The 13,068-nt window shown below is 35.8% G+C and overlaps 2 protein-coding genes across 3 annotated transcripts; both read right to left on the reverse strand.

Annotated features, from left to right (window-relative positions):
• Positions 1-290: 290 nt before the first annotated feature.
• LOC147299065 (RING/U-box superfamily protein) lies at positions 291-4,433 on the reverse strand. Of its 2 annotated transcripts, XM_086230160.1 has the most exons (5): positions 4,189-4,433; positions 3,232-3,292; positions 2,676-3,084; positions 1,559-1,590; positions 291-1,438 (listed from the first exon to the last, which is right to left on the reverse strand). In XM_086230160.1, exons 3-5 carry the CDS (start codon positions 2,998-3,000, stop codon positions 467-469), a joined length of 1,329 nt encoding a protein of 442 aa, XP_086086286.1. In that variant the 5' UTR covers positions 3,001-3,084; positions 3,232-3,292; positions 4,189-4,433; the 3' UTR covers positions 291-466. The 2 variants fall into 2 exon arrangements, with proteins under 2 accessions (XP_086086286.1, XP_086086287.1); XM_086230161.1 differs by lacking the exon at positions 3,232-3,292.
• Positions 4,434-5,179: 746 nt separating this feature from the next.
• On the reverse strand, positions 5,180-12,656 carry LOC147299066 (rRNA biogenesis RRP36-like protein). The gene is made up of 12 exons (XM_086229898.1): positions 12,468-12,656; positions 12,212-12,311; positions 11,949-12,056; positions 10,997-11,119; positions 10,749-10,882; positions 10,575-10,641; positions 6,955-7,007; positions 6,396-6,450; positions 6,234-6,308; positions 5,962-6,079; positions 5,724-5,770; positions 5,180-5,608 (listed from the first exon to the last, which is right to left on the reverse strand). Exons 4-12 carry the CDS (start codon positions 11,075-11,077, stop codon positions 5,504-5,506), a joined length of 735 nt encoding a protein of 244 aa, XP_086086024.1. The 5' UTR covers positions 11,078-11,119; positions 11,949-12,056; positions 12,212-12,311; positions 12,468-12,656; the 3' UTR covers positions 5,180-5,503.
• Between the last annotated feature and the right edge of the window lie 412 nt (positions 12,657-13,068).

The following is a 13,068-nucleotide window of genomic DNA, read 5'->3' on the forward strand; positions in this document are numbered from 1 at the left end:
TTTTTTGTTATTTTAAAACTTGATAAAAAGAAATGAAAGAAAGCCAGGGGAGGCCAGTCATGGCGTTGCTTCCGGTAAGGAAGGTTGGTGCCTACCTCCGTTGAGTTGTAATCTCGGTTTAGTGGAAAAAGCTTGTACAGCTATGGTCTTTCTGGCTGTAATAATATTTAATGGCATTGTCATCGCATTCCCTCTATGACAATTTGAAGAATTCTTGAGCCTGTATTTGCAGATACATAGTGATACATGCAGGGTTGGTTATGAGACAGATATATCTAAAAAATCCGAGAAAAGCAAATTTGAAATGAAACTGAATTTATTAGTGAAGCTAGAGACTAGTACATTTTTCAGAAGAAAAATCCTAAAATGCTGCTGCTGGTGGAACTTAATATCTATTATAATCAGACTGCTGCTTGCCTGATCTTACATGTAATACCACCTCGGGTGGGCAAGGGATATGCTCTCCTCAATCTTTACGATATCTGGCCCAAAACCCCTTCTTCCTAGCCGAATCGTTTTCTGAGAGGGATCTACTCCACCTGGACCCAAGCGAAAAGTGCCGTTTCAAGAAAGGCTTTGCAAAGGAGTTCCTTGTGCTGGAACTGGGTTCTAATTTAGAAACTACTTTTCCTTTTCTATCACTGTAATTTTGATGATGATTAAAAACATCATAATCGCCATCAAAGTAGCTATCCACAACTCTATTTTTTGATATCTTGTGGGCTTTTGCCTTCAACTCTGCTTCTGCCCTCGAAGCTTTTCTCGACATCTTCGAGAGTTGCTTCTCTCCGACCACACAAATTGGGCATGCCGGGTCAAACCTATCAGCTTCCAATGTCATAGTCTCCAAGCACTCAGCATGGTAAACGTGTCCACAGACCAACACAGCAACCACTGAGATCTCACTACTGGAAATAATTTTCTGGATGCTCCATGAAGTTCTCTCTGTTAAGAGCTTTGAGCAGACTCCACAAGACTGCAAATCTATGGAAGGAGAACATGAGAACCTGCTGCTACATCCACTTAGCTTTCCATGGATAGAACCAAAGTGTTCACTGTCAAAAGACCACCTTTCCCTTTGAGAAGAGGCCACAAGCTCAGAAAAGGTACGCATAGACCAGCCATCAGAAGACCCAGCTTTGGATCCAGTTGCTAAGTCATTGCTGCAAGTGGACAGTACAAAAGACTGTCTTCCTTCGGATATTGAGTTGTTATTTGGAGATTTCAATCCCAATATTCGACTATCCGAAACCTGTCTCAACAGCTGATGTCCTGGTGAACGACGGGCCCGTCTTGATGGGGTTGAGTTGGCGAAAAGTGGGTAACTAGGGGCAGGTGAAGGTTCTGCAGTTGGTATTGAAATAGTTGTAGGCATGGACAATGACAGATTAAATGCAGATGAATCTGCAATACTTGGTGATTCTTCCAAATTCTTCACCTAAAATGCAGTTGGAAAGAGGTTAAGACAATCTTAATGACAAAGGGTAAAAAGGCTAGAGCATCAAACAAAGCATAACTCCCAGTACAACAAATCCAGTTTCAACTGGGTCAAACTCACGTCTGGAGAATAATTGCTTCCCATGGATAGATCTGCAAAAAGCACATACTCCGATCAGTAAAATCACAACGAATGGCCCAACAAAAAATAGCAATCCAAGAGTTTAATTACATGTGTCAGCCTAAAATAAAATGGAAGTATGCCTGATGATGTGTGTGTGTAAAGCATCGCATATAAGCATCCAAAGATGTGAACTGATAAGATCTTATCTGACAACAGTTACCATTATTTCACCGAGCAAGTAATTTCACGACAAGGAAACTACAGGTTACCACTGAACTCTTTTATAATAACATATATTTTGTAAACTTTAAAATATATTTTCTGTCACAAAAAGATGGGAGTAAGACTTCATCTGTAACATGCTTAATACAGTGAAACATCAAAATATCAATAGTTTGTATTTTGTCAAAAGCAAAAATGTACATTTGAACCTTATTTTATTTCTAATGACCAAATGAAAATCTGAACTTTATAAAAAAGTATGAGAGAGATCCAGTCATCCTAAAACTCGGATTTACAACACCCCACACCCCCACATCCAAGAAAAATGCTGCATGTAGCTGTCCGAGTAATCAGAGCCCAATGTAAAGCGAGCAGTGAAGAGTGGAAATATTCTTGTGTTTGACAGAGGGTGCATACTTGTGCAGTTTCCTATAAACACACCCAATTTGGCTGAGTTCTTGCGTATATATGGAAAAACATATAGCAGTACGCAATTTTTTAAGTTATAACATAAATTTTAAGATACAAGGTTACAAACTCCTTTTTAGGTTGGTCTTTCATCACTACCAGAAAGTCCTACAATGCAAACATGATATCGTTGTGTCCTTTACATCACTAGAGAGGATTGGAAAAATATATTTTCACCTGACAGCCATTTCTAATGTGGCACTTTATAAACCCAGGACTAGAGCCCATTGCATGTTCACTCCGTTCAAACTTTTGTAAATTAGTCTTCTAAACAAGATAGCACACAATTATGTAATTTCATGATTATTTAAAACTTGGAACAAGCATGATTATTTAAACTGTATGTAATTTCAGGATGAAAAGTGGGAAAATCATAACATTTCATTTTCCAGAAGTGGAAATTATAATTAAATACAAGGTTCACCTGAAGATGGAGTCCTCAGATTTGTAGTTCCCCCATGAACAGGGGACTTTTGGGAGGTAGGTGTTCCAAAATTCTCCAGTGGGCTTCCCAGATCCGAGAAATTACCTCTTTCAGAACTTAATGGCCCTTTTAACTCCATGCTAGCATTGCTACTAATTCCACGAGTGGCTTGATATGGAGTATCAATTTCACCAGCAACACGCCGTCGATTATCCCACCGAAAACTCCATGATGGTGAATATATGGCATTCCTGCGCAATGTTTCACCTCCAGTTCTGTTTGGGTGGGTTGTTTCCCTTGCAGCAACACAACAAGCTGACCCCATGATTGCCCAGATACTGAAAGTCTATTGCAGTGGCTAGCAGACCACAATAGAATGCACAGAGAATAAAGACAACACTAAAAGTCCCTGTAATGGACAAAAAAAGGTCAAAGAAAAACAATCACAATTTGACTTTATCATTCACAGGAATCACAACTAAAAGAGCAATTGCATATAAGCAGGGAGGTAAAAAGAAAAAAGAAGAGCAACTGCAATTCCAAGAAATATACGCACACAAGAAATTTCAAAAACTGCTTCAAACCATTTTCTCACAGAGAACTGAAATGCTACTCCCCTGAAAAGTACAAAAAGGGAAAAAGATTTAGTCTGTCGTTCATGCTTAAGAACCCAAATCCAAAACTTAAAATAAAATATCAATATGAGCCCTTCCTTATGAAAGGAAAATGCAAATAAATTGCTGCCACATTATCTGTTGTACCCAATTAACTGCAGCGCTATTTGGTGTATTCAATTCCCATGTTATATACTTATATGCTTAATTTGCTGCAGCATAATTTGTTGTATTGAATTGGCTTGTAAAGGAACATTATACACATTATTGCATTCTGACTAGAAAACTTAATGCAATGGCCACATATTAATACCAAGAAACAAACTCATTCCTGATTGATACCACCGAAACCCATAACATTAAACAACATATGGTTGCTTTAAATGAAGCATACTATATGGTAGCAAGTAAAAGTGAGGTTTAGTTCAACATTTACTCATTGAGTATAAAGTCCACCCACTCCTTTAGCTTCAAATTCAAAAATGAAACCAAACCAAATCAAATTGAAACCATACACACACACCAAAAAGAAAAAAAAAAAATTACAACAATTTGGGGAAAAAAAAATTAAGAATCAAGTAAAGTAATAACGAGCCTAATAGATACAGAAACAACAATCCTAAATAAATAACATTTTCTATGGATCCAATAATCATCAAAAATCAGAAGAATAAAAACTTCCTAGCAGCTAGAACTAGCAAAATCTGAAAGCATTTCACCTAGACATGCATTCAAAACTTGGATTAGAAGGTCATAGCTGGCTGTTGGCTGCAAAGCTCAACAATAATGCGTACAAAAAATTAGAGAATAAACCTAGGGTTTGCAAAACTGTTCGAAGTGAAGGAAACAGAAATGGAAAAGCCAAAATGGATAGAAAAGGGAAAGTCGCCGAGAATCACCTGTATTAGGGTTTCAGAGAGCGAGGAAGGTCTTCCTCTTCGTCCTCAGAATAAGAGAGGTGGGAGAGGGAGAGAGAGAGAGAGAGAGAGAGAGAGAGAGAGAGAGAGAGAGAGGGATATAAGCGGTGTTGAGAATAACGGCGTGGAAGTGGAGGGGTCGGAATTGGCGGCAGAAAGGGACGACGATCGTTGTGACGGAGTTAGGGAATGGAACTATGGAAGTGGGAACGCATGGGGAATTGTGCCACGTCTGGGGTCTTTCCTGCTTTTCGTTTTGAGCTCTCTTCTCTTTTTTTTTTTCTTTTTTTTTTTTTGGGTTTTTTTTTTTAATCCTGCTTTTAGGCATTAAGCCTGCACCTTTTCTTCTTTCTTTATGTGATTTTTTATTTTTATATGCTTTCTTCATACATCATATAGAGTATAGTAGTATACTACTCTTCTGACCAAAAATAAATAAATATAATAATGGGCTACTTGCATGGTATCAATTATCAAAAAATGAATGCAATGTGCTAGCTAGCTGCCGATAATTTTTATGTGTAATTGATATACCATTAGGTGGTGTAACTAATCCAATATGTAAATGTATTATTGAATAACATATTTATCTCTCCTAAAGTATAATATTATTCACATTCACTCATATTATAACACATATATTAATTACACTATTAGTTACACCATATGACGGTGATTAGTTATACCAAATAATTTCTAATTCATTTGTCATTTCATTCCATTTTTCCATTTGGTGATGTAATGATGTTAAATAAAACAATGGGCCATGCCCAAAGATTTAAGCAATACATACATCCGGGTACAAAACAAAAATAAAATTTATTATAAAATTAAATTAAATTCAAAATGTCCAATTTAACCCTTTTTTTATTTTTTAGTTGCTTAATTTAATAAAACTTCAATAAATAAATAAATAAAAATAAACATCAGATAAGGGATGATTGGACAAATTAGGATCCTCTTCTTATTTTTGTGATGATCTTGTGTTTATAATTTTTTTTAAAGAAGAGACTGAATTTTATTAAGAATCAAAATCGGTTACAAGATGCATAAATTAAATACAATTCATAAGCCACGTGAGGTCATTCTCTAATCAAAAGAACATACAATGTTCCGTCAATACTAAGTGAGCAATCCTATTACGCTCTCTCGGTATATAACATCTCTCGGTATATAACAAAAACTCGAGAGATTAGTTAGCGCCAACAATGATCTGACCTCCTCAGCTAGATGATGAACCATTAATCATGCTTTGAAAGCAGAAATCAAAATTGACTCTGTGATGAAACCATTAAATTTATTGCTCAGTATTGTCAGGCCTACGGTATGGAATGTATCTGTGGTCCTTTGCAGCATTCTTCCTCCGCCTTTTCTCCATGAAGGCTTCAAGCTTCCCAGATCCCTAATCATATGAAAATATTAATATTAGTTTCCAAACTCATGATAACTAGGCACTAGTCCCAACAATGTATATTAGCATATAAAATACACATCATGAGAAAAAAGAGAATATGCACCTTGAGTTGTTCATACTTATCAATAAGTCGTTTCTTTCGGATATCAGCTGCAAATAAGAAAAGAAAATATGAATCATCAATTAGCAAATGTGCTCAATCATCAATTAGCATTTTATCTAATGTTCTCATGTCTTTATATAATTAGGTACTATTAGGGCGATATCTCAATACAAATTACCAAAGCTAAACCAATACTAACTAAAGAGGGAGAGGGTGGGAGAAAGGGGAAGGGCATTACATTTCTTAAGAAAATAGGGTTGTTTCCCTTGCTTTGCTGCTTCTCTCTCCTTTTTCTTGTGCTCAGCCAGAATTACACCCTCAGTACGCTTAGCAGACTCAGGTTTTTGCATTTTATCCTGAAAAGACACAACAATGAAGAAAATTGAATAGTGACTGAACCAATATTTCTAATTTTGCTTCAAACAATATAGGAAGTTAGAAGGAATGTATGCTTGTACAGCGTGGTCAAATAAATGAGAGATTCAATGTCTCAAAAAGGCAAGCACTTACAAGCCAAGAGAAATCTTTCTTTAGCTTTTCAATGTCTTCTGGGTCCTTGGATTTCTTCAATTGCTTCCGTAGTTCCTGTCATACCCAAACAAAACTCAGAAAAAATAATAAACACACAGATAGAGGAAACTGAAGATATATAACTGATTAAAGAAAATTTACCTCTCTTCGGGCAGGAATCAAGTCCTCATATACGAAACCATATCTCTTCATAGTCCTGTAGAATACATGTTATTCTTTCTTTCTTTCTTTTTATATAAAACATAACTTTGTCGAAGCCAAAGCCATTACTAGTCTTACGGACAAGCTGTCCGCTACAAACAAATAGGCAATGCAATAAATCTCTAGCTACTATGCAAGTATGCAACTATAAAATCTAGAAAAGAACAGCTTTCCAATCCGCAGGAATAGCACCAAAAAATAAAATAATTTCCTGAGACTCCAAAGAAACTGAAACCCAAAGTGATGTCCAAAACATTACTTTATCCCATAAGACCTCTACCCTGGCCCCTTTAAAAACTTCAAAAAAAATCCTTTGATTCCTTTCCAGCCAAAACACCCCACAATTCCATAATACCATTCCCTTCTCTAGAATTCTATAACACCTTTCCCCTATCTAGAATAAATGTTATTTGCCACACATACACCAAAAATTGAGGGGGCAAGAGAGACTGAGAGAGAGAGAGAGAGAGAGAGAGAGAGAGAGAGAGAGAGACTATACCCCTCTTCATCAAGTGTTCCACATAAAGATTCAAAACGTGGGTCACGTACCACCTGAACAAAACAAGAAAGAATTTCAACCAAAGTAACTGATTAATAATTAATGCAACAAAGCTTTATACTGAACATTAATGAACAAAATGATGAAACAATAATCTATTCGCCGAATAATGGTTGGGATAAGATGCTCAACATTTATTTTCATAAGAACATGCATTTCATGTTTTATCATGACCTAGAAATCCCATCACAAAGAAATGGGCATATTAAGCCCCATAACAAGAAGGAATTTCAACCAAAGTACTTAATTAATAAATAATGAAACAATAAGCTATTGGCAGATTAATGTATTGTTGAGATAAGATTGTTCTCAACATTTTTTTTTTTTTAGCGTTACTTTATCTCAACATTTTTTTTATACTTATTACTTTATCTCAACATTTTTTTATAAGCATTACATAAGATATATCATGACCGAGAAATCCCATCGCAAAGAAATGAGCATAATAACTAGAAAGCCCATTCAGATAGACAAACTAGAAAGCACAGTGTGACACTCTATGAAGCATGAAAGATGCATCCACTTGTGCTTAAAAATTCATTTGTTATCACCCTTTGTTTGTCCTAAATCCATCCACTCAGCTGCATAAATTCTCTACTTCCCATTTTGTTTTATATCATATGCAGTGTCTCCTATTACATCTATTTTTTTCAGATCTTTTTGTATTACTTCTTCTCATGTTAGTCGTGGCTGGTCTCTTAGTCTTTTTTTTTCTTTTAAATAATAAACAAAGAGAGTGTCAGGTCACTATCTAGAATGCACCACAAAACATTCTATCTAAAACAAACAGTGTACAAACTGCACTCAAAGACCCACAAACAAACCTCTAACTCAGAAAACTGAAGCTCCCCAGTCTGGATGAAGGATAAAAATGGGAACGTCCCTCGATTCAACAATTACTGTGGCACACAAGGACATAATCTCAATCTATTCCACTCCAATACAAGTGACTCCGCCCCAATCCTATCTTCAATAATTTTATCATCCTTTCTAACCAGATCACCTAAAAAAAACAGCCATCACAAAACTCTTGCCCTAGAAGCTTCCCCTAAGGCACAACGCATTTCGACCAATAATGTTACCTAAGAGGCCAGAACCACCCAAATCATTCTCGCCTCTGCAAAGAGCAGATGCTACAATCTAAGTTCCACTCTTTTTCCATGCACCAAGATAATGAAAGACTCACTTATGCCTTCCTACATTGAATGGAATCACAAGTACTGACCCTCGCATGGCTCGCATGAGAAATTATCCAAACAAGTACTTGAACCTTGCAAGGAAATCTTAGCCTTCCAAATCATTTGAGATGGATGGTAAAAGAGTAACGATGGTTCATGAACCAACCAACTGAAATGCAATTTCAGGAAAATATTTTGGAAGATTCAAGTAGTCAATCCCTTCTATAGACCCACACGAGACAAAGAGACATTAAATTGAAGATAAAAGAGAAGAAATTCAATCAATTTCAATATCAATTAAGTTTCTACAGAAGTGAAGATTCCAAACCTAAGGATAAGAGGGAAAGACTCGCATCAGCAATTGATACATTATAAGAAGATGAAAATCGATAAAGACGATTTCAAATAAAAAACAAATTGAAAACTAAAAATCATGTTTGTGGTGTTTAATAGCAAAAGGAGGATCAAGCCAACAAAAGGCAAGCTAATAGTGAGCACTCCTTGAACAATTAAACACCATCATAGTGCATTGAGGTAGGGAAATCGGATGATACTTCAACAAATTACTAATGGGTCTTCTCATGCTTACTTTGAGCCAACATGACATGATGTGAAATGTGGTTTGGAAACAAACATATGTTACAAAAATAATTTTTATCAATAGTTTGTGCATGAGAAGGCAAACAAACAAGAAAGTTTTGGATATATCATACTCATCATAGAAAAAAAAAAAAAAAAAAAAAGCAAAAGCAGGTAGAATTCAATTCAATCTCTTTCCTACTGAGCATAGTTGTTTTGTTCATCCTTTTCTCTAACAATTCAGATGCTGCTAGATGGAGACTTTTGGGAGTCAGTTTGCTGAATTTTTGGAGTCATACGTTGGAATTTCATCTTTTGTTGACTGCTAGAACTTAAGCATTTTGGTGAGTTGAGGCTCAGTATAGGTGATTGTTTCAGTTGTTTTAGACTGTAAATATTTCGAAGAGGATTGTAATGGTTGTAATTGGACTATATTGATATTTGAATCTACCACATTGGTATGAGAATTCAGGTGTGAAATTCTGACTTTGCATTCAATACGGCTACTCTATGGGATTTTATGCACGTCACAGTGTAAGACTTTGCACTGTTTTAAAACTAAGAATTTTGCATCCCAAACTATTTTCTCTCAAGGTTTAAAAACTCATTCAAAACACATATAACTGATTTTTCATGGATAATAAAGAACTAAAGTCTTGATTTCAACATTTCTTGCAGACAGAGATGTTTGTTTTGAAGTGGATTGGATGAATTGAGAATTTAATGTTTGATTAATGTCTTTGGAGACTATTTCAGAAGATATTAAACAAATTTAAATTCGATTTGCTTTTTTAACTGTTGATTTTTATTTCAATTTAGTATTTCATGTACTTTCACATGTTCCAACTCTATCTATTACTTTATCATCTATTCCCCGTCATTTTGCATTAACTGATATTTTGCTCCTGATTTATTATTAAACTATTATTGTTTTGTATCTTTATTGAATTGGCATTCCATATACTCAGCTTTAGTTCTGCTAATTCTTAAACCTTCTGATTCTAATGCGTTTGTCCATGTTACCAGTTTTGCTGCAAGTGACAGTTCATATGTATCAACAAACATACATCATGAATGAATTCTTAAATAAATTTTGTAATTTCACCTATCACTATCATAAACAAGTAAAGGCGCTTAGTCTTGATGCTTGGTATAGTCCTACTTTTATTGTAAAGTCATTAGTTTCTCCACATGTAACAGGTACTACAGGTTTTTTCATTTTTATAAATATCTTCAATAATTTTAAAATAGTTAATAAAAGCTCTTCTTTGTGTGGGGTCCACCAAAGTTTGTCTCTACCATAGGCCTTTTTTAAGTCAAGGAATATCACATGTAAGTCTTTCTTTTGACTCCAATCCTCCATTAATTGTCTTAATAAGTAGATGTTATACGTATGGAAATACCTAGCTTTATGATCAATTGACAACTCAACTTTTCTCATATGTTTCTAGCTTTACATAACTTTGACACGTCAAATATTTCCAAAGGGAGAAAGTATCCTAAACACCAAAGGCACATGAAATACTAAAAACCATAATTCCGATATGTCATGCTTAATATCAAAACCAGGTTTGGTTCCTAAGAGTTCATAGAAAAAACATAAAAGCACAAAATCAAGCAACAAGCTGCAGTTCTTTATTGTAAAGTTTTATTCATAGTAAAATATTTACATTACCTATTCTTTCCCATGAAAATTTGGAACCAAATGGAACACAAACAGGGATCCGAAAAATAAGGTTGAATCCTAATTAATTAACTCATATAAATTACAAAGCAGAGCAAACTTCAATATCAAAAGCTCACCTTTTTTGAAGCTTGAATGACCTCTCGAAATCTTTTTACAGGCCTCTTGCAACTAACCTCCATTGGCCTTCACAGACACATAAACACACACACCCGCACTCAGCTACTTCAACCATGTTACAAAATAACCCAACAAAAACCAATGGAAAACAATCAAATACATGCTAAAATTACCGGTTCTTGTTTGCCCGGCCACCCTTCTTCTCTTCTTTAGGCTTTGGGTACACTAAATGCGACCCGTTCAAGCGCGCCTTCTGCAGTTCCCCAAATGTCACCTCTGCAAGCTCATGCTCTATCTCCTCCTCCTCCTTTAAAAATTTGAAATAAAAAAAAGAAACCAAATTTCAACAAATTGAATTTTCTTAAAAATAGAATAATAATAACAATAATAATAATAACGACAGTTTATTTTGATTACTTACATCTTCAGAAGAAGAGGAAGATTCGGGTTCTTTGAGCTTTATTTTGCTTGATGTTGCGACTGTGCTGTGAGGTTTCCTCATTTCGATTTTCTGAGCAAAACACGTTTGGATTTTGCCCTAAAACTGAAATCAAAGTTTACTTAATTTGAAAAAACATATAATTTTTATTGGCAGTGGCGGAGCCAGGAACTTCTAACAAAGGGTCACCTCAGAAAACTCAAGTTTTTATTTTTTTGTGCGTATAATACAAAGTAAACCCATTCACATCACTAGTTCAGAAAAACTCAAGATTTTTGGCAGTCGGCAGCCCATATCCATAAACCCATTCCATTAGGGGTGGGCGCGGTGCGGTTCGACTCACTTTTCCCCTGGAACCATGCGCCGCGCCGGACATTAATACACGGTGCAGTTTGGTGCTTAAAACCGTGAAAGAAATAAAAAAAACCAAACCAAACCAGACCATTCAAGGTGCGGTGCGGTTCTCCACCACGGTTCTAGGCCTAATGGGCTATTATTCACTCGTCTTGCTTCTGATGTTGGGGGTCCATCCCTCCTAAACCCTAAATGCAGTAAATAAGAGAAGGCAATGAACAAATCTAAATGATGCACAAATGCACAATATATAAACAAATCTAAATGATGCACAAATGCACAATATATAAACAAATCTGAATGATGCACAATATATAAACAAATCTGAGAGATGCACAAGTACAACATATAAACAAATATGAAAGATGCACAACATATAAACAAATCAATTCGGTTCCTAAGTCACTTTCTTTTAGCAATTACACAAAAATCCCTAATTAATTGAATTTCGAAACCTGCAACAATTACACAAAAATCCCCAAATTTGATTCTTTGAATTCGAAACCCTAGTTTCACTGTTTTAGAGTGAGAGACAGAGATGAGAGACGAGACTTCATAGTGAGAGAGATGACATACATACCTGTTCAGATTAGAAGCTGCGAGCCTGCGACCCTGTGACCCTGCAACCTTTGAGTCTTCGACAGAGATGAGAGGCGAGAGGCGAGAGAGTGAGAGAGATGACTGAGAGCTGCAATTACACAAAAATCCCCAAATTAGAATTCGAAACCCTAGTGACAGATGAGAGACAGAGATGAGAGGGTGAAGTATGAGAGACGAGAGAATGAGAGATGAGACATTGAGACATTGAGACTTAGAGTGAGAGTGAGAGACAATGAGACATACCTGTTCAGTTGTGATTTGCGAAGCCTGCGACGGTGCGACCTTCTAGTCTTCGACAGAGATGAGAGGCGAGAGGCGAGAGAGTGAAAGAGATGACTGAGAGCTGCAATAATTGCAGTGCAATTACACAAAAATCCCCAAATTAGAATTCGAAACCCTAGTGACAGATGAGAGACAGAGATGAGAGGGTAAAGTCTGAGAGACGAGAAAAAGAGAGATGAGACATTGAGACTTGAGAGTGAGAGACAATGAGACATACCTGTTCAGTTGCGATTTGCGAAGCCTGCGACGGTGTGACCTTCTAGTCTTCGATAGAGATGGCGAGAGAGTGAGAGAGAGAGAGAGAGAGAGAGGCCAGCGCGAGAGAGCTGAGTGAGTCGAGTGAGTCGGTGACTGAGAGAGATGAGTCGGACTGTGAGACTGAAAGAGAGAGGGCGGCGCGAGATTGGGGTTTGGTTTATGTTTTAGCTTGTTTGTGTTTTACTGTCGTAGTGAATTAAAGTTTTTTTATTTTTGGGGTTTAGAATTTAGATTGGTTTTCCTTTGAGATTTCGTCATTTTATTATATTTACATATATTTTAATGATTTATAAAAATTATAAAACATATATTTTGAGGTTTGGCAAGATTAGGGTTTCGTCTTTTTATTACATTTACATATGTTTTAATGATTTATAAAAATTATAAAACATATGTTATGGGGTTTGACAAGAGTGGGGTTTCGTCTTTTTATTACATTTACATATGTTTTAATGTTTTATAAAAATTATAAAACATATGTTTTGGGCTTTGATCTTTTTATTACATTTATATATGTTTTATTATTTTAATGTTTTATAATTTATATAAAACATATTTTT

This window comes from Dryas octopetala, chromosome 1 (genome assembly GCF_963921425.1).
Source record: "Dryas octopetala chromosome 1, drDryOcto1.1, whole genome shotgun sequence".
Lineage (NCBI taxonomy): Eukaryota > Viridiplantae > Streptophyta > Magnoliopsida > Rosales > Rosaceae > Dryas > Dryas octopetala.